We start from the raw sequence: 27,722 nt of genomic DNA, 5'->3' as shown, positions 1-27,722 counted from the left end.
CGAGATCCCAATTCGTCGGTCATCCGACGTGACTCGGAGTGACCGACTGAAAGGGAACTAAAAGTCAACATACAGTGTGAAGCTGAAAATGCACAGTATTTGTTACAAGTAGCTAACATGTGATCCACATGTGAAAACCTATTATAACACACAGAAACATTTTCCACACGTTCCACATGTTGTCTTCATGTGATCACATGTGGAAAATATATGGACGCGTGATCACATGTGAAAAAAATATATGGACACGTGATCACATGTGGAAAAAGTTTATGGGCGTGATAACGTGAAAAATATATGGACAGGTGATCACATGTGCATGGAAAACGTGAAATTCATGTGGTTTTTCTGTAAGAGACTGATAATTCATGGTAAGAGAACAACTATGGTTTTGAGAGATTTGTGTATTCTATATGAGGTTTGCCTTTTAAAAGTGTGCTATTTCTACTTCTTGTTTTTCAAAGAAGACATTTCTGTCACTAACAAAGTGATAGTGATAGTGAGCAAAGATGGTGGCCACGTTTTGGAGCAGCACCTGGGTTTTGCAGATAGCTATCTATTCTTTGGCTGTTTGTCTTTTTCCCCCATTATGTTTCTGTTGCCTAAAGATTCTTTGTAAGGATGAATCCAGAGGACACAACATAATGCACTGCAAAACGTCAGGACAGGAGAAATGGTGAAGATGCACTGTTCCAGCATTGGAAGTCTGTATTTTTAAGAGTTATACAGGCAATGTTTTAAATAAAGAATTTGATATTTTGTAATTATTGTGTCTGTTTTAATTGAATGCCAGTAGTACCTATGCAGAGTAAAAATATCAAATCTAAATGATCAAATCTAATGAAATCTATATTAAAATGAATGAATTACAGTAGTATACTGATGAATTGGATTTTATTTACACTAATTTACTGTAAAACAACTGTAAATCAAATACAGTTTGCTACTGTAAATCTTACTTACATTAACTTACTTACTGACACAGGATGAATCAAGACCCTGACTGGACGATGATTTCTACTTTAGCATCTTGAGTGAACAGAATTATAAAGTCCTCTGCCAGAATTAGAGATGAAGAACCCAGGTAGACAGAAGACAAGACAAAAAAAACAAACAAAAAAAAACGTAAAAATAAAATAAAATAAAATAAAAACTTTTTTTTTTTAAAATATGAAACTTCTTTTTTATTTTTGTATTGTGGAAAAGCTGTGTTTGTTCCATATTCCTTTAATAATACAATGTGACTCAATATTTTACCATAAAATGCAAAAGTATAGCTTAAGTGTTCATATTTCTCACATTGCTTTCTTCTATAAATTTAAATCTTTGTGTCTGTATCTTTCTGTGTACATAGCAGATGTGAGGCTGTTGAGGAAATGTTTTTTTTCCCGCCAGTTTATAAAGCATGGGATTTGGGAGGCTCGATTTCAGGAGGGTGTGTAGCTCTCTGGTAGGCATCTGACAGCTGGTTCTCATGAGGCAGAAAAATGGTGGCGTCATAACAAGGGCTAAGTAGAAATGAATGCAAAATGAACTGAAATACCACCGGGTGATTGGAGAAAAATCTGTAAAAAGTATTTAGAATGATTTATAATTATTGAATAAAATATTTATATAATTAGATATTTATAAATATTATTTATAATGTAACATGTGGGGTCACAGACAGTAACAGTATCAGGGCAGGCATGACCTTAACATATTTTTGTATGTGGTAAATTGCTGTCACCACAAGTTTTTACACAGGATGTCCAGGAACATGAGTACAAGGCATAACAGGAAATTGCATTCAGATCATAAATTTTAAGTGTAATTCAGTTTTTTTGTACAGCTATTGTTGTGTATGCTGACAGGGCAGAACCATTGCTGGGAAGAGGGAATGTCTCAGTGATTTAGGAGGTGACAGAGACTATAGGTTTGACTTCTTCCGGATTATCTGGTGTGAGCAATCACTGTCTAGTATCGAAATGATCTGTGTTCCTCAAAAAACCGAACCAAAACACTTATTCACACCAAAATTCACAAAAATAAGCTGACACAGACCACATTTTCAATCATTGAGAAGATTCTTCCTTCCCAAAGAAGCTTTGTGACGTTAGTGTTTCAACAGTTTTGAAGAAAGAGACATGTGACAGGATGTGATTCTGATTGGGACAATCGGACCAGTTTAAAGGGCAGGTCCGTATGAGCAAATGTGAGAATGCAGAATCTCAGCCAAAGACAGAGGATGACACTGGAATGAACCTAGCAGCAGCACAAAATACATTTTGGATCAAGATGAAAATAATAACAGTAGTGATTTTGCTCATATTACATTTAGCAAACTGCTTTGCACAGTCAGGTATGTCTTTTTTCTTTAATCAAACTGAAAAATGAATTACAGTATTAATCATGCTTTTCGTTGTTGCAAATAGTATTATTTATTGTGGGGATAAAAATATGCTATAGCACATTGTATAAGTGTGTAAATAACTGAATGCTGCATCATCTCATCAAATTTTTGTGCAGGAGGAAACTTTCTAATATATAATGCGGATTGTAACAAATGCATGACCAGCTACCTGGAACGGCTTGCCACCTGTGACCCACACAGTAGCACACAACAGTTTCGCTGGATTTCAAAGAATCGCATTTTGAACACTTTCACAAAGAAATGCCTTGGAGTAGGAAGTAAAACAGTGGGCAAAAAACTGCAGTGGCTGCTTTGTGAAGATGACAGTGTTCTGCAGAAGTGGGAATGCCACAGTGATACGTTGCTTGGCCTAAAGAATGAGTCTCTGTACCTGGCTGTAAATGATAATGATGCGCCAGTGATCTCTAAAAACACTGGAGCGAAGAGCAAATGGACAATTCATGGAACACAAAACAGCATTTGCTCTAAGCATTATGAAGGTATGTGTCTTAATGTGTTTATTGAACTTTTTGTTTTCTATGCAAATGTGTGTTATTTAATCAGGGAGTAAAATACAACAGTTATTTCACTGAATAATGGTGAAATAAAACATTCATTAAAACATTCAAAAACATTTTATTCATTCACAAATAAAACATGTTCCCCCTAACTAGTATTATGCTCATTAATTTTTATTCAAATGCCCATTATTATCACTTGTAAACAAATATAAATCTGTTTGTGAAGACTCAGGTTGCTTCTCCCTTTAAGGAGACGGCTGAGCTTGTTTGTCTTTAACAAGTTTCCAGCAGTTCAGTGGTCATTGCATAAACAGCTTAGACTAGTCCTACAAGTTAGTCATCTGTTTTTTCTGGTCATTACTTTTTTTTTTTTCCAAGTCAGTTGCATAAAAACATAGATTTGAATCTGAACAGTAAGACCGATTATTCCTTGGCTTGGGAAGTCTGAACATAGTGGTTATGTTTATGTGTAACTGGCCCGTTGATGCAATCACAAAAAAAGATCTAACACTAAATTATTAAAAATAAATGACTGTATGTCATCAGTACTGTTTTACAGGCTTTAGAACAAAATCAAAAACCTGAGTACATGTACATGTAATAGTTTATTCTGATTGGTCAATCACTGCATCCATATTTGAATTTTTCTCTTTGTCACAATGGGACCCGCTGTCTAGTTTCATCAGGAACTGGTTTGTTAGTATATACTATTACTACCCTTGATACCAATGCAACTTATTATATCAATTTTGAGTACAAAGTGATTTCCAACATTAATCGATTCAATTCTCGACCTGTGCTATTTAATATTTAACTGAAAGATTATATATATATATATATATATATATATATATATATATAATTTTTATTATTTTATTGCAAATGTAATGTTTTTGTGCATATTCTGATCATTTCACCAGTACTACAAATGATGGTTCAAATAACTGATCTACAAACTCTTACATTTTATTTTACAGAAATTTACAGCATTGGTGGGAATGCATTTGGGCGCCCATGCCAATTTCCTTTTCTTTATGAGAAAAAATGGTATGCAGATTGTACCAAGGTTGATACACAAAATCAACGTCTATGGTGTTCCATTGAGACAGACTACAGTGTCAATCAGCTGTGGGGCTACTGCCCAACAAATGACAGTAGGTTTATTTCCTATTCACTTTACATTTGAATTGTTACCTGCATGATCAATATTAAATCTTTGAGACTACAATTGTTACTTGTCCATCACTGAAGACTAAACTAATAAATAATATATATTCTAACAATGAAACATTGGCTTGCACATATTGATGGGTAGTGATGATTTGCAGATGCTTTCTGGGCCAAACATCCACTGACAAACGTCTATTACCAAGTGAATAGTGGGTCGGCCCTGACATGGTACCAGGCTAGAAAGAGCTGCCAGCAGCAAGGTGCGGAGCTGCTGAGTGTCTCTGAACCTCACGAACACACCTTTGTAGCAGGTACAGTCCCATCATAAAGATTCTCTGAATGGAACTGTTCATCATTACATGCTCTAATGTAATATTGATGAATGTCTTGAAATATCCAAAGAATAAAACTTTAAGAAAACTGCCTTGTCTAGGAATTGTCCAGGCGACTCAAAATACACTATGGACAGGACTCAATAAATTAGATGTAACCAGTGGATGGCAATGGAGCAATGGACAGCCGTTACGCTATCTGAAATGGCTCAGTGGTAAGACCATCTTTCAGTCAAAGGATTCAGTCTCATTGAATTAATGTAGCTCAAATGGAAGAGCATAATACAAAAAACACTAGTTTGATTCCCAGTGAACAAACAGATTCGAAGGAATGTGTACTTTAATAAAAGTAAATGTAGCATGAAGTGAGAGACCTTCACTATGCCTTTATTAACCATATCCTAGATGTTTTTGGCCTATACTGAATAACTAAATGAACAAACAAAATAACCATTGACTAGCTAACTGAGCATATTACTTGACTGAAATGATAATTTCTTTCTTTGTTGAAGGATACCCAACCACACAACCAGGCTACAGTTGTGGTGTCCTGAAAAATGCTTTTGGTTATGAATGGTCAAATGAACCTTGTTCTGAAAAACATGGATATGTCTGCCAAAGAGGCCATTCTGTTCCAACTCGTCCACCAGGTAGGCTTCCTAGTCACTCTTTGTTTTCTTATAGTAGTGGTTCTCAAACTGTGGGACTGGGATTAGTGAGTCGAGCAGTGTCAAAAAAAAAGAAAAAGAAAAACATATAGCGTGGTCTGTGTAGTGCAATTAACAAACAAATGACTCTTATGAGTCTGATCTTTTCATCAAATCCCTCAGAGTGGTTCACATACATGTGATTCACTTATTGAACTGCATATCAGTGCATTTATAACCTACTTCAATATGGACTATTAGGTAGAAATTTGTCAACTAGAGATTTTTTACTATTTTGGTTACACGCCCACGTGACGTTGCTGTGCTACGTGGTTACTAAAATGTAACGTTTGCACATGTTTTTAAGCATTGCGGTTAAAAACACGTGATTTTAAGCTGTTGAAACATAATCAACCACGAAAGTGAACTCATTTCACTATATGCACGTGCTGTCAGAGAGGTGCGCGCATGTGAAGGCGATGTTCACAGAGCACGGGAGTATTGAACTGAGTTATTTTTGCCAATTTGTAGGCTTTGAACGGTTAATTACACACAAAGTATGAGATAAAATGCCAGTCTTTGCAAGTGTAAACACAGTAATTTAGGTCTTAAGTGAAAGCAAACAGCTGGGAAAGAAAACATGTAACAGGATCTGGACAGCTCTTAAAGTGACAGCAGTTTATTCTCACTGTCTGTCATTCATGTCAATCAGACAACAAAAGAGAGAAAATCTCTCACTGCTCTTAATTAAATCACTTTTGTAACTTTAGTAAGAAGAAATATATTTAGATATATATGTTTTAATACATTTGATTACTTTATACAATGTAACATATCTTATTTGCTCTACTAGTTTTTTGTCATATTGCTTGTAATTAGTTTCTTATTCTTTTTTAATCGCTGACTGTTTCCTTTTTTTTTTAAATTTAGGCTAGTATTTGTTTTTTTGTGATATTGAAATTTCTATGGTATCCAAAATGTTGGTATCCTCTACCATACTGTATTGTATATGGTGTTGGTAATGTGTTATCTTTGTCTTTTTGGACAGTGGTGGACACTGGTTTTTGCCATAGCCCATGGATTCCATATTCAGGCAACTGTTATCTCCTTCATCGCAGCAAGCGACCATGGCTGGAGGCGCGAGACTCCTGTCTGCGGGAAGGAGGAGACCTGCTGAGTATCCTCAGCAAAGAAGAGCAAAGTTTTGTCATCACACAGCTTGGATACTGTACGTTTTGATAATTAAAATACATTTTTAACAGTGTTGTTGTAAAAATGGTATAGAAGTCACCCCTATAAGAGATTACTAGTTGATCATCTACATCTCTATTCTCAGCGAAAACAGACGAGCTGTGGATTGGTTTCAATGACCGTAAAACGCAGATGCTGTTTGAGTGGAGTGACCAGTCTAGCGTCCCATTTGCCTCATGGGAAGTGAGGGAGCCGAGTCACAGTGCTGTCTATGCGGAGGACTGCGTGTTAATGAGAGGAGAGGTAAGAGCTTCATAAGTAAGAAGTAAAAAACATTTACTAAAAACATTTTGCACATTATTTGAGAAGTCATCTTAAATTCTAGTTGCATAGTTTTTCTCATAGCATTATGGGTTGCTGAACTGAACATTTGCACAATGTTTCTCATTTAGGAGGGAAAGTGGGCCGATGATATTTGTGAAAATAAGTATGGATTCGTCTGTAAGAAGAAGGTCAGCTCTAAAGCATCGAATAATGACACAGCTGTCACAAGCCCGGGATGCAAAACAGTACGTATTGTATGATTAGCCTAAAATTGTAGAATTTTGTCTTCTAGTTATGTTCTTGGTCATCAGGTGGTGAAATGTATTCACTGACAGCTGTCTTATTTTTTGAGAAGGGTTGGACCAGGTATGGGTACTACTGCTACATAGCAGGATCTGAGACTAAGACCTTTGAAGAAGCAAAACAGATGTGTGCAAAAGCTGATTCTCAACTGGTTGATATTTCATCCAGGTCAGATCACTTCTTCAGTTACATGCTTTCTGTCCTTTCTACATCTGACATTGAATTCTTAATACATTGACTAAAATCTTGAAGCAATTGAAAAAAACTTTTCAAAATGTATGTGTAAAATATTTCATATTTAAAAACTATGAACAGCTTTCAGTTATTTTCATCCTCACAAAAGACTTAATCTGTTTTTCCCTATTAGAGTAGAAAATGCATTCCTTGTTAGTCTAGTTGGAGCTCGACCAGAGAAGTACTTCTGGATTGGATTGTCAAATCAGAGGGATCTGCACACTTTTGAATGGACCAACACTAAGGAAGTCTCTTATACTCATTTCAATGCTGGGATGCCAGGTACTGTACTCAATGAAATGATTATGTTTGTGATTTCTCATAAATACAGTATTACATTTTAGAAAATCTCTCTTTTTTTTTTTTTGTCTTTAAAAAATTAGGAAGAAAACAAGGCTGTGTTGCCATGACGACTGGACTTGTTGCTGGGCTTTGGGATGTGCTCAGCTGCTCAAATAAGGAAAAATACATCTGCAAGCAGAGAGCCGATGGACTAGTTACAACTTCAGCCCCACCAACCACACCTGCTTTGACGTGTCCCGAAGATTGGGCGCCACTTTTGTCTAGAGACCTTTGTGTCAAGGTAAAACAGGCTTTTTAAGTTATTTTCATGATGAATTTTGGCTAAATGTGTTATTTAAACAAAATAAAAGACCATTTCCTAGTTTATTATAGAATCAGAAAGACTGATTTCTCTCTTTGGCAGCATTTTAATGTACCTATGAGACAAATGAAGACTTGGGATGAAGCTCTTGACTTCTGCCAAGAGCTTGGCGGTGATCTCCTGAGTATCCATCACGAGGCTGATATTCCGTGGAAACAAGGAGGGTAATATCTATCATTCCTTTTGCATAATGATAGCTGATGAATGTCCAGCTAATGGAAAAACTTGTTTACCATGATCAATAGTAGACATGTATTTCAGTCAGGTGACACTGACCATCAGCGGACATAATTCACAATAATTATCCACAATTAAGCCACAATCCATCTCCATACACTTGCATATATGTCAGTGAACATTATATTTGTCTCTGTGTTTTTCTTGTGTTTTTGTATTCCATGCCATTACTTGATTAATTCATAAATGAATGATAGATAAATAAATAAACAAACAAACTATGTGGTTTTGCTTTTAGAGTGTATCCAGCATGGATTGGTTACAGAATGTACGATCCCGCTGTGGGTTTTGTTTGGAGTGATGGTTCTTCGGTGAGTTCACAAAGACAACAAATGCTAAATAGAATTCACATTTAATGTCATTTTGGTTTTTCAAAATCTACTCTCTTTCAGTCATCCTATCAAAGCTGGGCTAGTGAGGAACCAAACAATATGAACAACATGGAAAATTGTGTTGAAATGAAAATTTCAATTTGGGACAGTGATGGAGCATGGAATGACATAAACTGTCAAGACAGAAAGGACTGGTACTGTCAGATCCGAAAAGGTACAACATGTCAATCTGGCAAAAGTCTAATTCTATCATCAAAAAATTTGGTCATTTTATTTTAAGATCCAATTCTCGCTATTAACAAATATCCATTAACTATTGACTTTTGCCTCAATAAACTCCTAATTTGCTACTTATTAATAGTTAGTAAGGTAGTTGTTAAGTTAAGGTATTGGGTAGGATTAGGGATGTAGAATATGGTCTTGCAGAATATGTGCTTTATAAGTAGCCTACTAATGAACAGCTAATATGTTAATAATAGGCATGCTAATATGCAACTAGTTAATAGTGAGAATTGGTCGATACAGGCTACTAAAGTGTCACAGAAAATTCTATTTTTAAATTAAATACATGACAGCTAACTGCTATGCTTTGTCTTTAGGAAAGATACCAAAGGAAGTAAATATTACACAGCCAGGTAAGTCTTAAACTTTTTAAAAGTTTTTAAACTTTTTGTCACACTGATGGGGTAAATGAGGAACTCAAATTCAAAAGATTTGTTTCTTTTTATTTAAGCTTTTAATGAAACAGAGGATGGCTGGATTCAATTCAAAGGTAGCCAGTACTATGTGTCTCAGTACTCAGCAATTTCTATGCACGACGCAAGGACATTCTGTAAGAAATCACATGGTGATCTTGTGGTTATCAATGATGAGGACGAGCGGGTGTTCCTTTGGCATCAGGTATGAGGGCTGAGCAGCATATTTGTGGTGCATGTATCACACAACATGTATCTTTGTATCATTTGTTATTTTGAATATGTTTTCTATATAATTTACTGACTGACTTTAGTGTTGGGCTTTTTTTCTGTGTTGCAGACTAAACATTCGCACAATGATTATATCATTGGTTTGACAGTTGATCTGGATAAGACTTACCAGTAGGTTTGATTAATGCAAGCAGCATTCTATGTTCCCTTGCAAAAGAACAAATAAGCAAATACATTTTTTTTAAATCTATAAAGGTGGATGGATGGGTCCCCGCTAGTGTTTCAAGCTTGGGAAACAAATCAGCCTGCTTTTAAAAACAGTGAGGAAAGATGTGTGAAGATGACCACATCTCAAGGTACAGCATATCTTCTTATCTATGAATATGATGGATACGGTATAATAGGTGGAATGGAATGTATTATTGACCACTAATAAATTTGGTGCAGAAAATGTTTCTTATGTATGATCAAATCACTGTTGATACATTTGATAAATTACATTAAACAAAAAGTATTTTGACTCTTACAGGACTCTGGGAAACTATTAACTGTGGTGACGATTATAATTTTGTTTGTAAGCGAAGTCAGTCACCTCCAGTGAATGCCACGGTGGCCCCTACACAAGAGCCAAAAGGAGGCTGTGCTTCTGAGTGGAAAAGCTTCAAAGGAAAAGTAATTATAAACATATTTTAAAATTATAAATGATAGTGTGTTATAATGCAAACATTTTTGCATTTTTGTGTTTATGTAGTTTTCGTTAATATATTTAAACAGTTCTGCACCAGATTGTTCTATAGCTCAATGAAATTAAAACGTTTCACAGCAAAATCAATCTCACATAGAATAAAGCTGTGCTTGTCACAAAAAAAGTTTTTGCACTGCTGTAATAGATTTTCCAATGCAACATTTGTGAAATTGTGTCATATTCGGTATTTATGGCTATTCATTTTTAGAAGAAAATAAATAATGGTCGTTTATATTACACAATATAGTGCTACAAGATGAAAGAAGAAATGAAAACGTGGACTGAAGCGAGAGAATACTGCAGAGAGCTTGGTGGAGATCTGGCGTCTATTATGAGCAGACAACAACAAGGTAAAAGCTTTATTGTTCAATTAATAAATTAGACAAGAGATTTCAACGCTACTCAAAATGATGTAAAAAAAATGTAAATGTACTCTGAAAATGTAGCATTATTATATTTTGCATAGATAGATTAAAATGGGACCTTTTTCTAAAATATAGAACTGCTGTATCTTGATTAGAGAGATTTATTTATTTTGTTTACTGTACACTTTGACATGATCATTATCATACACTGCCTGCTTTATTTATTACATCATATTTGCTGCAGCCTTTTTAAGCACACTGATTAGAGATAAAACCACAGACTTCTGGATTGGATTCAGCAATTTGGCAAGCGGGAGGTTCAAGTGGACAGATGGGAGTAAAGTTACATTCACCGAGTGGGCCAAAGGAGAACCTCAAACCTATGTATGTAAACCTGCTTAATAAAATCCACACTTAACCTGAAGATGTTTTGGTATAACTATGGACTGTTTTTATAGTTATTTATTTAATTTTTTTCCCCACTCACAGTGGCATTCATACTATTGGACAAAATATCACTATTCGGATGAACAGGTACTCAGACAAGCTGAGATTATAACTGAATAGTATTATTTTTAGTGATAAAAGTAGTGGCTTCAACAGAGTGTTTCTTTTTCAAACAGGAATGTGTTTTTATGGGCAAAACGTCAAGCTCTCTCTTTGGCAAGTGGGTGGCAACTGACTGTAATTCGACTCACGGTTTTATCTGCAGTCGCAATGTTGGTGAGTTTAACTGAACACTGTGGGCTTGCAGAGAGATTGTAGATGTCTTGCAGGCTTTTACTGTTTTTCATATTTTGCTTCCACTGTGTCATTTTTTTCATGTTCAGATCCTGGTATTGCCCCAGTGCCTACTGAAGTTCCTAAAACCTTTGTCAATCTCGGAAATTCATCTTTCAAAGTGATTCAAGAGAATCTAACGTGGAGTGAGGCAAACCGTCGCTGTGAGGCAGAGGGGGCTCATTTGGCCAGCATTCGGGATTTGATAACACAGGCTTACCTTGAGTTGCAGGTCTATAGGTCCAAACAGCCCATGTGGATCGGTCTCAGCAGTGCAGAGGTAATGCACCAGAGTGAGAAAGGGAAAATCATGGCATTGCAATTAATAGGAATATTCAGCCAAAATGGGAATGATATCCTTATGAGATTCTTTGTTCTGTGGAACACAAAAGCAGATGTTTGGCAGAATATACAGGCTGCTCATTGCCATACAATGAACGTGACTGATTAATCACATTTAATGACAAAATGACATTTTACTTTGAGCATTATGTGGAAAATCTAAATGTAACGGAGTGTGTTTTTCTAAATTAGTCTTTTAAAAACTCTGTATATCCTACTCTTCTGTATGTGATATGTTGATGATGACTCATAATCTACAAACTGTATATTTGGATCCAACAGACACATGGATATTTTCTATGGGCAAATAAATGGCCCATGAATATAGAGAAATGGGCACCTTCTGAACCACGGCCCAACCGCCCTTGTGCATACATGAGCATGGATGGAGAATGGAAAACAACGCTCTGCAATCAAACCTACTATGCTGTCTGTGAGAAAACAACAGGTGAGATACAAGTGTGTGTGTGTGTGTGTGTGTCCCAAAATACAGCAAATGATTATGGATACATTATTATCAAATTATTTAGACTTTTAGAATGCATTAGAAAGCTTATTATCCATTAAATCTTGTACACAAAGGTTTCTGTATATGTCACCCGCCACTTGTCATGAATAAAGGAAGTCAAACAGTATTTAAAGGTGTCTTTAAATGAGAAGCCAAAATTCCCTTGATCTTTTGACATATAAGAGGTCATTGTACTGTAAAAACATCCTGTATGTTTCCGAACTTTCTCATTAGTCTAAAAACAGCTTATATTGAAGCCAGTCTGCCAAAATGACAGGTTGGGCAATGTGCCACTTTATTACGTAATAGTGTGGCTAAACACCGCCTCTGCAGAAAAAGATCAATGCCTGCTTCTACATCGCTGCCAGTTTAGCCCTGCCCACCAATTTGCACATGTAAAGATAGCTCCGAAGGCAACAAGATGCTGTGCAGTGCCAAGCTGTGGAAAAACAGTCTTTGCATTGCTTTCCTTCTGATCCCAACATTAGGAAAGCGTGGATGAACTGATAACACTTTACAATACGGGTGCACAAATATGCATTAAATAATGCACAGATAATCATGAGTTAATGTATAACTCATGATGAACTAAACCATTTAATAATGATTACTGCATCAGCAACTAATGAACATTATATATGATTCAAAGATTAAGTAATCAATCAATTGTTATCAGTTAAATGTGTCATAATGTATTAATGACCTAATAGCTTATTTTATTATCTAATGAAGTAAATATATGTTAATTACCACATTGGGTCGAAGCCATGCCTTTAAACTTCCAGTTGTCTGCTTTAATTAATCATTAGCTAATGATTTGCTAAGGTATCATTATGTTATGACTTTACTTGTTGAGGCACATGACTATTAACTAATTGTTAAGTAATATGTCATTGTGGTTATATATTTTAATTAGTTAGTTAGTCATGTGCCTCAAAAAGTAAAGTCACACCATAATGATACCCATGCTAATTATTAGCTAATGATTAATTAAAGCAGACGACTGGAAGTTCAAATGCATGCTTGAACTCATTGTGGTGATTAACATATGAATTTACACTATTAGTTAATAATAATAATGTCATTAGGGAATTAATACTTTATGACACATTTACCTAATAACAATTTGTTGATTACTTAATCTATGAATCATATAGAATGTTCATTTGGTGCTGATGCAGTAATTGCTAATATATGGTTTAGTTCTTCATGAGTTATACATTAACTCTTGATTATCTGTGCATTTGTTAAGCATGAATTAATGCATATTAGTGTCACCGTATTGTAAAGTGTTACAGATGAACTTTATTTTTAATGAAGCTCCATACTGCGTCAAGAACTTGGTCCTTTGTTCACTTCATTTTACCGCAGATTGGTTAATAAACAAGGCACAATTAGACACAACTGTAAGCCAATCAAAACAGTGGGCGTTCAGCTATGCCTATTCAAACAGCGTTCTGATGAGGGGGGTTAAAAACAGGACATAAAATAGCCTATTACTTCTAAATTATGATGTTTTTGATGTAAAAATCTTCATAACATTACAAGTGGCCCTCAGAGAACAGCACTAAATAAAAAACAGAGGCAGGTCATGACCCCTTTAATTGTTTTCAAACAGCCATTCAGAGTTGTGTTAATAGTCGTACCGTTGGTCACACAGACAGAATTGAAACAAATTGGTTGAGTGAATGATTCTGTCACTCACCCAGAAAGCCAGTCACTTCCTGTTCCTGAATGAATAAGTGCTTTTGAATAGATTGACTGAGTCAATGGTTCCACTTCCATATCTTGTTTATAAATACACTTTCCTACTGGCATAACAATGTAATCTGCAGGAAGAGTCGGTAAAAATGCACTGTCTGTCTTTCACATGTGAACACACACAAGCGTTATGATACAAACAGTTAAAAGCCTCAATACTCAGTTTTTGAAATCTCACACATCCAATCATATTCCATACTGAATGGATAATACTTCTTGAATCAGCTTAATAAAAACTATTTCCATGTGACGTTCTCCTCAGACATTCCCCCGACCGTTCCAGCACAGCACCCTGGGAACTGCCCACATGAAAATGATGACAGTCCAGTGAGGTGGATACCTTTCAAAGACAGCTGCTATGCTTTTATGACGGACATGAAATCATGGAGCAGAGCATCTAGACTCTGTATGACATGGGGTAAGGATATAAATTGATTTAAAAAGCTGTTTACTCAATTACATGACAGGTGCAAAGAACAAAATAGTAAGAAATTTTGCACTTCGGTTTTCAGGAGCATCTCTTGTCAGCATTAGGGATGAAGGGGAACAGAAGTTTATAGAGAACAACATCATGCTCCTTGAAAGTTACAAAGACTTTTGGATTGGGCTCTTCCAAACCCAGAAAGGTAATGCACCAAATATACATTTACATACAAGAATCTCTTCTGCTCAACACTTTTCTGGTGGCCCCAAGTCATTAATTACTCGCCCTCATGCCGTTACAAGCCTGTAAGACCTTCGTTTATCTTCGGAACATAAATTAAGATATTTTTGATGGAATCTGAGAGCTCTCTGACCCTCCCATAGACAGCAACGATATTACCACGATCAACGCACAGAAACGTAGCAAGGACATCGGTAAAATAGTCCATCTGACATCAGGGGTTCAGCCGTAATTTTACGAAGCTACGAGAATACTTTTTGTGCGCAAAGAAAACAATAATATGCTGAACGTGAACAACGCTGATTACGGTGATTATGTTCTGGGGTACTCTCCAAAATGGCGGGGAGAAGAATTGCTGAATAAATTATGTTATTATTGTTTCTGTGCGTTGATCGTGGTAATATCGTTGCTGTCTATGGAGGGTCAGATAGCTCTCAGATTTCATCAAAAATATCTTAATTTGTGTTCCGAAGATAAATGAAGATCTTACGGGTTTGGAACGACATGAGGGTGAATAATTAATGACCCATCATTTTTGGGTGAATTAACCCTTTAATAGTGAATGAACTCATAAGCCTAAAAGAGTTGGTTATATATGAACTCATCCTGGGTTATCTAACTACACAGGTCACTGGTTATGGTCAGACAATACCGTGGTAGATTACACTAACTGGGCAGCTGTGATCGACTATGAAGATGACTATCACGACCATTCTTGGAATACTGACTGCGCATTAATCTCTACCAAAACTAAAAAATGGAAAAAACAGCATTGTGATTACTCAATGTTATCATTTATCTGCAAAACTGCCAAAGGTATGTATTGTAAAATTTCAAAACAGCATTTTGTAACATTCGCAGAATGTTAATAGCAGAATTAGTAGTTGTCAGAGAAACAGAGGATTGTGTCTCATTAACTAATGTTTTGAGTAAAATGTCCAACAGCATGATTGCATTTGTCTCTAATAGTGCTATAAATCTATGCTGGTTTCAAACACCTAATTCAAACCTGTCTTGTGAACTCAGTCCTCCGAATTAAAATTACTATGCAGTAAATTATTTGTGCAGTGACTCATAGGTGACCACAGTTTGTTTAAATCCTCCTGAAAAGCCATTAAATACCCTATGGTATATTTTAAATAAAAGTATGTTGTGCAAGATTTCATTTTTATTTTAGACATTTATATTTCATGAAAATATATTCTTGTCAAATAACGGCAGGTCCACATATTGTGAGAATTTACCCTATATTCAAAAATATATTTTAGGGTAGACATAAAAATCTACTCACTGAATTAAAACTTGTAACAAATAGTCTCACCAAAAATGATTTTGGACCTGATTGATAGATATGCTTAATATTAATGTTTAGAGTAAAGGGGAAATAAATCACCAACATTACATGATCAATCTATTTGTCTATAACATTTTATAGACAGATATTATATACAACATTCCTTGTTTTAAAAAAAAAAAGACCTGATTTTTTTTTTATTCTGTTTTTTTTTTTCCTGCAGTAATAAGTCCTACCATTAAGGCCCCGCAAGAAGGTAATATTTTGACTTATTCTTAATGACTTTACTTTACTTTATTTTTGTCAGGAAATGTTAAAAAATCTAATTTTATGTCAAGAAAGCAGCAACCTCTCTACTTTAAAACAGACTGATTCTCAAATGTGCATATGTTATGTAATAAAACTGCAGTTTGATATAATGTGTGTATATCCCGGTTTCACACTAGATAGTTTGTCTTATTATTTCCTTCTCTTATTTCTTCACAGGTCCTGAACCTCTCAAGGTCAATACGGGTTTGGCTGTGTTCTTGAGCATTGTAGTGATTGGATTATTGGGAGCTCTAGCTTTCTTGTACTACAGAAATTCAAAAAGACAGTCATTGCCTACATTTGAAAATCCCATGTATAATAACAGAGATGCTGCTTATTCAGATAGTAAAGATAACAAATCATTGATTGGCAACATTGAGATCACTGAATAGAACTGTTTTATAATGTCCAATTACTTGTGTAGGCTATATGTAAGGGATGGTCAGTCGATTATTATCTTAAAATAAAATAAAAAAATAAAATAAAAGCAATGACGGGGGTCCTCAGGGGCCTCATTTATAAAATGTTGCGCAGAAACCATCCTAAAATTGATCTTACAATCATTTCTCATATATCCGTACGTACAGAAAACGCCTCTCTTTCAGATGTGAAATCTATGAATCGCAAATGATCTTGAATTTGCGTGCAGCTGAACAGTTTCAGATCTCCGCTTTGTAGACAATGTTTAATTAATGTCACTGACTTATAAAAGAGCACCTGACAATGTCCAAATCTTTTACAAGCGGCAAGAATGGCTTATATTTCCAAAAACTTGCAGCACTCGGGAAAACAAAAGTGCGAACGTCTGCTCAGACCCTGACGTGGCACTAAGCTCTTTTCCACGTCAAAGACTGTTTTTATAAATATGAACGTGGCCGTGGATTTTTGCATACGCACACTCTACGATCAAATCTGTGCGTATGCACGTTATTATAAATGTGGCCTCAGGTTTATTTTGCGATAATGGCTGTACGTTATCCTGCTTACTACATGGCTACTCACCAAATATTGATTTGGGTAGAAAATATTTTATGTTAGAAGAAACATAGCTATGTAGAAGCCAGTTGTTAACTATAAGTTCAGCACTCATGCCAAAAATATCTAACTGCAGAATGGTGAAAATGAGCAGTAAGAATGAAATATTCCAAAGAATCACCAAGAATCACTTGTTTAATATGGCATTGCCATTGTTCTGTATAGTTTTTTTTTTTTTTTTTGAGGGGTTTTCAGACTGTCTTTTAGTTTTTAAGAAGTTTGTGAATAAGTTGAATAAGAACTGTCTCTAAATAAATATTTACACTTTGATATATCTGTTTTTGAGCAAACCACCAATTACACACCAACTGTGCAGTGTGAATTAGTTTAAGCATGGAAACAGGAAAACAGGATAAGTTGACATGTAAAGATCAGCTGACATGGCGGCATTTTGAGTGTCAGGACAGTGTTGGACCACAATTTAACTTTTCCATTTTTAGTTTCAGAAAATGTTATGCCCTCTTTGAATTCAGTGGCAATTTCAACCATAAGGAAATTGTTGTTTTTCCTGAAACACATTCAAATATAGAAGTGTGTTAAATAAACTTTCTTTTTTGTTTTCAGAACTGTACTGATTTTATATTTATACTGAATCTGTGCCCAAAAAGTCCTTCATAATATTGGCAATGTTACAATATGGTCCTATTAGTTAATGCATAAACAGATAAAATAAAAGAGATAAAACTTTCACATTATTAAAATCAAAAGCTGAAATTAATATGAACAAAAAAAATGCTTTAGAAATATTTTTCATTGTTAATGTTAACTAATGTAGTTAACTAATGTTAACAAATTGAACCTTACTGTGAAGTGTTACTATAATACATAGTGAGGTAAATGCACAATGAGTGCCACATCTGGGAAAACAATGCACGAAAACATCAAATAGTAAATCATACGTGTGCATTATTTGTTTAGGAGAACATTTCAAAGACAATATACAGTCAGACCAACTGAATACAGAAGTACATCTATATTACAGTGCAGCAGTATCTGTACTCAGTTTTATCAATCCAGTATCTACAAAGGCATTTATGAGGTATATACAAATGCATAGAAACAATTTTCAAGCTAGAGTGTTGTCACAAACTAATGCATAGAGTACTCAGGAAACATAAAGGTATCAAGTGTAAATAAATGTCATGGTTCCAGATGCACTGAGAATATGAACAGATCAGAGATCATTGCCATCTTCCTCTTTTCATTTCTAAAAAAAAACTGGAAACAAATCTTTTACCATGCTTTTGTAATAAAATAGGTATTTTCTGAATCATTGTACTTCTTTTTCTCAGGACATTTGAGTGTGCCTTTGTACTTTATGAAGATGAAAGTAATGATTAAGAGAAAAGAAAACATATATCCATTTGATATACATACTGTATATATTTAAATAAACATTTTGAAAATCATAAATACATGCAGCTGGTCGGCTAAAATGATCTCATTGTATATATATAAATATGGAACAGAATGAAACTGTGTTCATAAACATTAAAAGTGTTCATTTGAAATAATTTTGCATGAGCAATCAGGTAAGGTCTTTGTATTGACACAAATGATCCTTTGTATGAAATTTACTGAATAAAATCTGGATTGATTTTTGTGAAATACAATCTACAAAACCAGGCCAAACTAAACACTGAACTATGTATACATTAATTAAAGTCAACATAAAATTGTAATATGAAAATAAATATTATGCTTTGAATCTCACTGAAATTCTGTGTCCCTCTGAGATGTCAGATTATGGAAAATAGGTTGCAAACAGTAATTTATGCTGACTTTAAACTGCTCTTAGTAGTGTCACTAAATGGAATTATAAAACATAATAATGATTTTTCAGACAGGCGCCTTGAACCCTCTCCCTATCTGCCATAGGTCAGACAAATACACAGAATTTATAACAGCTGTTGCTGTCAGGCTGGTTGAGATGGTCAAATAAATTATTTTTTTGTGTTGTGCCAGAGCCTACAAATTTCTTGTTGTTTCTGTGTTTTAAACTAGCTTACCAGAAAATACGTTAACATCCAAAATATCCACCTTATTTTTTAATTTTTTTTTAGCATTTTTATGTAAATGTGCAAGACTTCTGATTCATTAGGCGAGATAAATAAATAAATTAGTTAATAACTAAAACTAAAAAAGTGTAATAAATTAATTTAAAACTAAAATTTCTTTGAAATACAAATCAGCGCATTTATGATTTTGATCAATTAAAATAATATGATAACAAATACCACTTTGCAATATCAAGCAGCATAACAGATTGTTTTTGTACAGCTAAAATAACTGTAAGCGAATGACCCCAGAAGCCTTGCACATTTAAATTACAAATGGCACCACTCTTATTTTAAAAATAAGTTGGAAAAAATTCATAAAAAATGACTAGACTAGACTGTCATTGTTTGAATGTTGGTAAAAAACAGACCTTCCAATCCTTGAGATGAAAAGCCCAAGTGTGCCTAAATGTGCCTAAATTTCATGCAGCCAATAGCAGCACAATGCGAATGCATAATTAATATTTCTGTGTGGCTTGTTCCTTATTATATTCTTAATATTTTCAAATCTACCACTAGTGTAGCAGCACGTTCTACAAAAGGCCAACTGAAAAAAAAAATCAGAAGTCAAAAAAATCCAGTTATCTTTCTCAAGGGCGACAAATAAACATGGGTAAGAGCATTGCAGTATAAGACGTGACCAGTTTGCATATGTACATATCAGGAAACAGGAACAGTAAAAAGCAAAGAAGTAACCACATACTCAGGATTGGAAGGACCAATGTGCTGACTCTTTTATGAATGCAGTAATCAAGCCCTGAAAGCAAGACGCGAATATAAAGCCAGAGGAACACAGAATTATATGAATGAAAACTGAAAAGCAAAGAAATTAGATGTGGACCAGAGGAGGCGATAACGCAGCAGAATGGATAAAGAAAGAGAAACCATGTTGTCCTGAGTACACGGTAGCCAGCATTTCACATAGCAGCATTAAAACAACGTCCATCTCAGCGATGAATGTACATGTCTTCAGTCCACTCCTCTGTTTCGACGCACCTGTCCCTCTCCCTGTCCCGCTCCCGTCCCTGGTAGTGATAGTGATTGTGGTGCGAGTGAGGGTAGTGATGTGATTGTTTGTGCGAGCGCAGCTGGCTCGACTGTCTCTGTTGCCTGTTGTGCTCGTTGTGCTCCAGCTCGTAGTCCTGCTGCCCGTGGTGGGCATAATCCGGCTGAACGTCTGTTGTCCCGCGGCGGTGGTGGTGATGTCGGTGGTGGTGGTTGTGATGGTGGTGGTTATGGTCCCTTTGAGTTGTAGTCCTATTGTGGTAGACCTCGGTTTGGTCTGGGTCGCCCTCGACTGGGAGCGTGCGCCTGCTCCGGGACTCCACGTACGAAGTGTCTTTAGCAGGAAGCAGCTCCATGTCGGCGGGCTGCTGGTGGCGCATGTGGTGCTGGTGTTTGTTGTGGGGCTCTGTTGGTCGGCTGGTGCTGGAGCGGTGGTGGTGGTGATGATGGTGGTGATGATGATGGCTGTGTCTCTTTGGCTCACTACGAAGGAGCCTCTCCTCCTCCTCTGCCTCCTCCTGCACTTCCTCTTCTTCCTCCTCCTCCTCCTCTCTCGTCTCCTGAGCCTGGGGCTGATGCTCCTGCTGGTGCTCTTGAGACCCTTTTCTCTTGGTGGCGGCCGTCTTCTTGCTTTTCTGTTCATCCTGTATATGAGATACATGACATGAAATTAGAGTTTTGTGGTTTCTAGTCCATGTCTGTTAGCTTTGGAACAGAAACAGACCAAAATAAAGTGCAGCATTTGGGCTCCAGAAGTAAAAATCCCATTCATTTTCTCTATCCCAACTGCAAAAATCCTACTGAAAAACTACATTACCCATGATTCTGCAGACATATCTCCACAAATCAGAGAAGGAAATAACCAAAGACGCTACAAGAACTACAAACGTGGCACTTCTGCCCTATTATAAAGTTTACTTACAACACCTATGTAAGATAGGCTATTACTAATACTATGAATACTAAGAAGTCGTACAAGCTACAAGCTACTGACACTATAGGCATTTTACCTCAGAGACCACCATCTCACTCAGTGAAGGTCCTTAAAGCTCAAGTCTTCTTTAAATGTCCAAGAAAGTTTAGTAAAAGTTGGAGAGGAAATTGAAAATGTCACAGAATGACACACCACTAAGCAAAATTTCAGACTTTATGGAGCCTGCAGATGTTTCCGAGTAGTTGTAATTTAGGACGTGCACAAAAGAATGCGCGAGTAAACAAAAACTAACAAAATGTTAGAATGTGGATTAAACTGATGTTATAAGAGACATTAACGAGAACATAAAGTTGTGGGGAAGTTGGACTCGTAACCTAAAAGTTGCAAGTTCGAGTTTCAGGTCCAGCAGGAATTGTAGTTGGGTGGAGTGAATCTCTCTCTCCACCCTCAATACCACGACTGAGGTGCCCTTGAGCAAGGCTCCGAACCCCCAACTGTTCTCCGGGCGCCGCAGCATAAATGGCTGCCCACTGCTCCGGGTGTGTGTTCACGGTGTTAGTGTGTTCACTGCTGTGTGTGTGCACTTTGGATGGGTCACGTCATAATACTGAAAACTTTGTGTACTTGGTTACTGATAACATATACTTGAGATGAAAAAAGAAAATGGTCTGTAATTTTCAATCAAACTGTAATTGTCAGATTATGTGAAAAAATTGTGAAACTACTATTTAATTGTGTGTATTTAGGATATATAAAATGATAGCAATGACATTAGACTTAAAATGAAACAAGGCAAAAGGAGTCATTATTACAAAAAAAAAAAAAAATTACATAGCCATTTCCACCACAGAACACTATTAAAACAATACATAATGTGAAATGTGGTGGAAATGACACTGTGTATGAACTTTTTATGATTTATGAATATATTAGTGCTGGGCAACGATTAATCGCGATTAATCGCATCCAAAATAAAAGTTTTTGCTTATATAATATATCTGTGTGTACTGTGTATATTTATTATGTGTATATAAAGACACACACATACAGTATATATTTTGAAAAGATTTACATGTATTTACATGTATATATTTATTAATATAATTTATATGATATATAAATATATTTAATATATAAACATAACACATTTTTCTTAAATATATACATACATGGGTGTGTATTCATATATACATAATAAATACACACAATACACACACATATATTATGTACACAAAAACGTTTATTTTGGATGCGATTAATCGCGATTAATCGTTGCCCAGCACTAAAATATATGTATATTACCATTCAAAGGTCTGAGGTCAGTAATACTTTTTTAAAAAGATAAATTATTACTTTTATTACATTTATCTAAAGTTACATTAAAGACATTTATAATTTTACAAAAGATTTCTAATTCAAATAACTTTCTTTTCTTTAAAGAATTTTGTGGGGGAAAAAAGGTAACACTTTAGTATAGGGACCAATTCTCACTATTAACTAATTGCATATTAGCATGCCTGTTATTAACATATTGGTTGTTTATTAGCACTTATAAAGCACATATTCTGCAAGACCATATTCTACATCCCTAATCCACCCAATACCTTAACTTAACAACTACCTTACTAACTATTAATAAGCAGCAAATTAGGAGTTTATTTAGCCAAAAGTCGTAGTTAATGGTTTGTTAATAGCGAGAATTGTACCTTAAAGTGTGACCAAAAAACATATCAAGATTTCCACAAAAAAGTAAAGCTGTCCAACTGTTTTTATCATTGATAATCATAAGAAATATTTCTTGAGCAGCAAATCAGCATATTAGAATGATTTCTGAAGGATCACGTAACACTGAAGACTGAAGTAATGGTTGATAAATATCAGCTTCGCCATCACAGGAATACATTACCTTTTAAACTATATTCAAATGGTTTAAACTGTCTAAACTGTATTTTGTGAAAATGCAAATAAATGCAGCCTTGGTGAGCTTACGAGACTTATTCAAAAACATTTACAAATCTTACTGACCCCAAACATTTGCACCATCATGTGTATATTTACTACCTAGCGAGTGTCAGAAAGCACACGTCTAAAGAGCATTTCTTGATTTGTTTTAGTTCACTCCTAAAAATCCACAGGCTCTGTCTGAATATGTTCAGTCTCAGTACTTCATCTCCTGTGTTTCTCAGTGTGTCCAGTACCTTAGCAGGTGTGGGGCTGGTGGGGAGTGTGTTTTCGACCAGTTTCTCCAGCATGGGGTTGGGAGGCTCCATTTCAGGAGGGTGTGTGGCTCTCCAATACGCTTCCAGGTAATCAGCGATGTGTTCACAGGCATCTGACAGCTGGTTCTCATCCAAGATGACATCGAACAGCTCCTGTGAGAGAGACCAATAGTGACGTCACAAAAAGTGTAAGTATAAGTGACAGAGAAATGAAGCACATAACACAGGATAATGCTGGGAGGCTAATCTATGTCAACTACTGCCTTGTGTGCCTTGCAACATGATGCAGTCTCTTGATAATCAGATCAAGACAGTTTGTGATTAAGCCCTCCGGCTAGACTTGGATTAGAAATAAGGGCAGTGTTAAAAGGAGGTCATCAAAGAGGTTCAAAATTTGGGTGGTCATATTGATTTTCTCAAGAAACAGACTCTAAGTTTATCAGAGGTAATATATCAAGTGCAAAACAAGGTGACATTTTGTTTCATGATTAATTGACCACTATGCCTTAAAACGTTATTTACCAATCCTCATGAAAATAGAGCTTATCAAGAATACTTTCAATTCATTCCTATGGGACATTCTGTAAAGTTAGAGGAATAGTTCACCCACAAATTTGCTAATAATTTACTCGCCTTCAGGCACCATTTACATGCAAAAACAGTTCCAAACAAATATGTCAATGGATTTTGATGTGAGATGACAAAATGGGATGGACTGTTTCACTGGAGAAAGTTATATTATAGATAGAGGTCCCGTATCGATCCACTGGTGATACAATGCTAAATTTCTCCAAATCTATTCCGATGAACAAACAAATTCATTTACGTCTTGGATGGCCTGAGTAAATTTTTGGGTGAGCTTTTCCTTTAAGTCGGGTGGATTTTGTAAGAAAACATTTTAATGTCTTTACTATGTATTTAAGTATTTACAGAGGGCACACTTACATTGGGACACTGGGCCAGTTTGTCTGCGGCCACCATCTGAACATTCAAATGTTTAGTCTGAGATTTGCCCCTGGTCTTTATCAGTCTTGTCAGAACCTGAACAGCAGATGAAAAGAGGAAGGAAAAAGGGACAGGAAGGATGAGTGGGAGGCATACGGGGTGAAAGAACAGTGGATGTTAGGTCATGCTGGGTCACAAGAGAAAGGTTAGTGTTTTTGTGCAACCGGTCTTCTCTCAAACTTGCGTTTCCTATGTAAATGTAATGGCTGCGCATTCAAAAAGATTTTGGACAATGAACGAAACCATGCTTTGTGTAGCCTAGTGACAGAGAAATATGGCAGATATTTATCATTTTAAATAATATAGTGCACTTTACAAGACATTCGCAGTAATCAGAAAAGTGACAAGTTTATCAAACAAGTTGATATAGTACCACATCAGATACCGCTGTACTGACAGAATAATCTTGTTTCTGCCTCCTAGTGGCTGAAGTAATTTTTTATACCATCTATTAGCTCACACCATAAAGCCAATGAAATACTTGAACATACTAGCAAATGATACTTTTAATATTTTTGCAGACTAGGGAAATTGCATAGACCAGCTGGAACTGGTTAACATAATGAATGAAAGCTAAATTAATTTCTTTCTGATGAATTAATAGCTATTTAACTTATGACTAAGTTTTGAACATTATTTAATAATTATTTAATTTAATTGAGCATAATTCTCCACATTTAATAAGTCCGGTTTTGGAATAAACACATTTGGAATTTGGAATTGCTTTGAGGTTAATATTTGCAGAATGTAGTTAAGATTATAAATGAAAAGCTATGGTACAAATACAATCCATTTATACAAATTAAATGAACAATGTGCATTAATAAAAACATCATTTAAAATGAAAAAAACAAACAAACATTTAACTCACCCAAAACATACTAATTGATCAAAAGTCACAGTAAAGACATTTAAAATGTTACCAAAAAATTCTATTTCATATAAAATTCTATTTCTTCTGAACATTATATTCATCAAAGAATCCATAAAACTGCATCATGGATTCCACAAAAATGGTTTACCATAACTGTTTTCAACATTGATTATAATAATACATGCTTCTTGAGCGCCAAATCAGCATATTAGAATGATTTCTAAAGGATCTTGTGACACTGAAGAATGGAGTAATGGCTGTTGAATATTCAGCTTTGCTATCACAAGAATATTACATTTTAAAAAAACCTTTTGAAATATATTCAAAAAGAAAAAAAGTTTGAACTGCAATATGTATTTTTAATTAAGTATATGCAGCTTGGGTGAGCATAAGAGACTTTTTAAAAACAATAAAAAACCTTACTATCCCCAAACTTTTGAACGGTAATGTTTAATCGGTTTATTTCATCAGTAAACAAATGACTGTTGAAAGAATGTGTGCGAGTTCCGTGAACACAGTTTCTGACCTTGGGTGATGAAATCTTGACATACACCAGGATCGGGGCCAAGGAGGTCTTGCTTAGTTGGAGAGGATGGTTAATGGTGTCGGCATCCAGAACCACAAGCTGTAGACTGCGTGCTAACTCAAAAATCCTCTCAACCTCACCTTGGATTTGGGCTGTAGGGTCAGATTAATAAATAAATGAGACGAGTCAACCTAAAATCCTTATATGACATCTTCAAAAATATTATTCTATCAAAGTACAAATCTGCTGAAGCGTAGCCAAAAGCACTTCAAATGTAATGGGAAGCTTTTTATCACCAATTCCTCTATTATACATAAGAAGAACATCAAAAACTATCAAGAAAAAAAGCTTTTTGCACTATTTCATGAAGTATATAAAAGGGCATATAAAAGTAAAACTAAATGCATTCCATACACAGTTCATGCGATATGTCAATGAAAATAGAGATGATCAAAATTTGCTGACAGAACAGTTCCTTGCCCACAGGATGTAACAAAACAATGAAGGTTTAAAACTTGCTCTTGCCCCAAAGTGAGCAAAACTTTAATGATAAAAACAGGATAAGTTCAAAATCATCTTACATGGCGTTCAATATTATCTTTCACAACACACTGTAAAAAAAAATATATTCTTTCTTAATCAGTTGTTTTATATTGTTTTTAAGTAAAAATATCAAAACATTCTTTTGTTTCTTTTACTCCAATGAGAAATAGTTTTCTTTTGTTAAGCATAAATCAGGGGAAAATATTCTTATTATCTTACTTTTTTTAAGAATGTTTCTATATTTTTTCAGAAAAACAAGACAAGATTACAGATTAAGCAGCACAAAACTCACATTAAAATACTTTGGCTTGCATTTGTTTGACCAATAAAATGAAACACATATTATGAAGGTCAGTGGAGATTTTGTGGTTATGGTGTCTAACACAAGCCGAAGCTTTTAGAAGCAGTGACCTTTACTAAAAGTATCAGGGCGCTTTGACACTTATAGTGTTCTCTAAGAGGTAAAGCAGTTCTGATGACACCAACAGGAATGAGTTGGGGAACATGGACAGGCTACTGCTGTTATACATACCCGCGGCATCTGAGGTAAGAGAGCAATGCAAGGGACAGAGTGGAGAAAACCAATCAGATCCCCTTAACAAAGCTAGCTACACACCTCAGATCCACACTTGGTGAGAAAACACACCCACTAATGTTAAACAGCCATTTAATAATTCAAATGAAAAGATACAACTTTTAGTGTTGCAATAATTACAATTTAAAAGCAGTGGGAGTTTCTCTGTAAGTGGGATCATTTTTGTTTTCTGAACACACTGCAAAAATACTTTTACTAATTGTTTTCAAACAATTATTAAGAAATCTATCTAACCAAATAAATTGATTTAAGTTTACTTATTTATGCAGTTTTCCTTCTTAAGTAAATGCATTAAAGAAAATTAAGACAAAAGTACTGATTAGGATTTGTTTTTTTGTTTTTTTTGCAGTGCACCATCAAGTTCTATTATCCCATTGTTAAGCAGTTAATTAAAAATCTGTAAAGTATATGCTCGTTCGGGTCCAATGACGAATAAATTATTTCTAGACGTTCTCTGATTCTGAACTAAATGTATTATTTAATATCTCAAGCCAATACATTTCGAATATATTATGTAATTTGTATGGAATGACATACAGACATTATAAAGGACAAGTAGTGAATACCTAAACTGGAGCGGGTGTTGGAGCGATCCATTATGGCGTGCTTGCTGGGGTTGTTGAGGATCGATCGCTTGGCAAGTGCAATATCTGCTGTCACCCGGGTGATAGTAATTCTAGCAATGGATTTACATATTAGAAAAGTCACAACAGTCTATTCGACTGCACACATTTCTTCTTTTGTAATGAGTCAACAGTCCTTGTACCATACCTTCCTTCAAATCTGTGTTTTAAAAAATCAAAGAGAGCTTTTTGCATCATGTCTGTAACCTGTAAATTAAAATAAAAGGTAGAAAATATGCAACTCAGTAATTGTACTTCATAAATG

At 35.3% G+C, this 27,722-nt stretch overlaps 2 protein-coding genes across 5 annotated transcripts in view; one reads left to right on the top strand and one right to left on the bottom strand.

Annotated features, from left to right (window-relative positions):
- The first annotated feature begins 2,210 nt into the window (after positions 1-2,210).
- On the top strand, positions 2,211-18,346 carry mrc1b (mannose receptor, C type 1b). Its single transcript, XM_058796110.1, has 31 exons — positions 2,211-2,341; positions 2,509-2,892; positions 3,891-4,067; positions 4,242-4,394; positions 4,517-4,630; positions 4,928-5,065; positions 6,111-6,290; positions 6,399-6,556; positions 6,706-6,822; positions 6,933-7,048; positions 7,248-7,396; positions 7,498-7,697; positions 7,821-7,942; positions 8,254-8,326; positions 8,408-8,561; positions 8,947-8,982; positions 9,081-9,247; positions 9,383-9,444; positions 9,529-9,629; positions 9,803-9,945; positions 10,266-10,368; positions 10,628-10,767; positions 10,873-10,917; positions 11,007-11,106; positions 11,214-11,443; positions 11,788-11,953; positions 14,037-14,192; positions 14,287-14,400; positions 15,066-15,254; positions 15,956-15,988; positions 16,219-18,346. The coding sequence occupies exons 1-31, from the start codon at positions 2,239-2,241 to the stop codon at positions 16,431-16,433; spliced, it is 4,338 nt and encodes a 1,445-aa protein (XP_058652093.1). The 5' UTR covers positions 2,211-2,238; the 3' UTR covers positions 16,434-18,346.
- cacnb2b (calcium channel, voltage-dependent, beta 2b) overlaps positions 17,963-27,722 on the bottom strand; it is a 29,299-nt gene continuing 19,539 nt past the window's right edge. For all 4 annotated transcript variants that reach the window (XM_058796131.1, XM_058796121.1, XM_058796139.1 and 1 more), the window contains 6 exons: positions 27,606-27,664; positions 27,401-27,510; positions 25,697-25,848; positions 24,237-24,332; positions 23,271-23,444; positions 17,963-20,782 (listed from right to left, as the gene is read on the bottom strand). In XM_058796131.1, the coding sequence (XP_058652114.1) occupies positions 20,081-20,782; positions 23,271-23,444; positions 24,237-24,332; positions 25,697-25,848; positions 27,401-27,510; positions 27,606-27,664 (1,293 nt within the window). In that variant the 3' untranslated portion in view covers positions 17,963-20,080. The remainder of the gene's footprint in view (positions 20,783-23,270; positions 23,445-24,236; positions 24,333-25,696; positions 25,849-27,400; positions 27,511-27,605; positions 27,665-27,722) is intronic.

Source organism: Onychostoma macrolepis, chromosome 02 (genome assembly GCF_012432095.1).
Source record: "Onychostoma macrolepis isolate SWU-2019 chromosome 02, ASM1243209v1, whole genome shotgun sequence".
NCBI lineage: Eukaryota > Metazoa > Chordata > Actinopteri > Cypriniformes > Cyprinidae > Onychostoma > Onychostoma macrolepis.
This window is presented reverse-complemented; position numbering and strand designations above follow the sequence as displayed.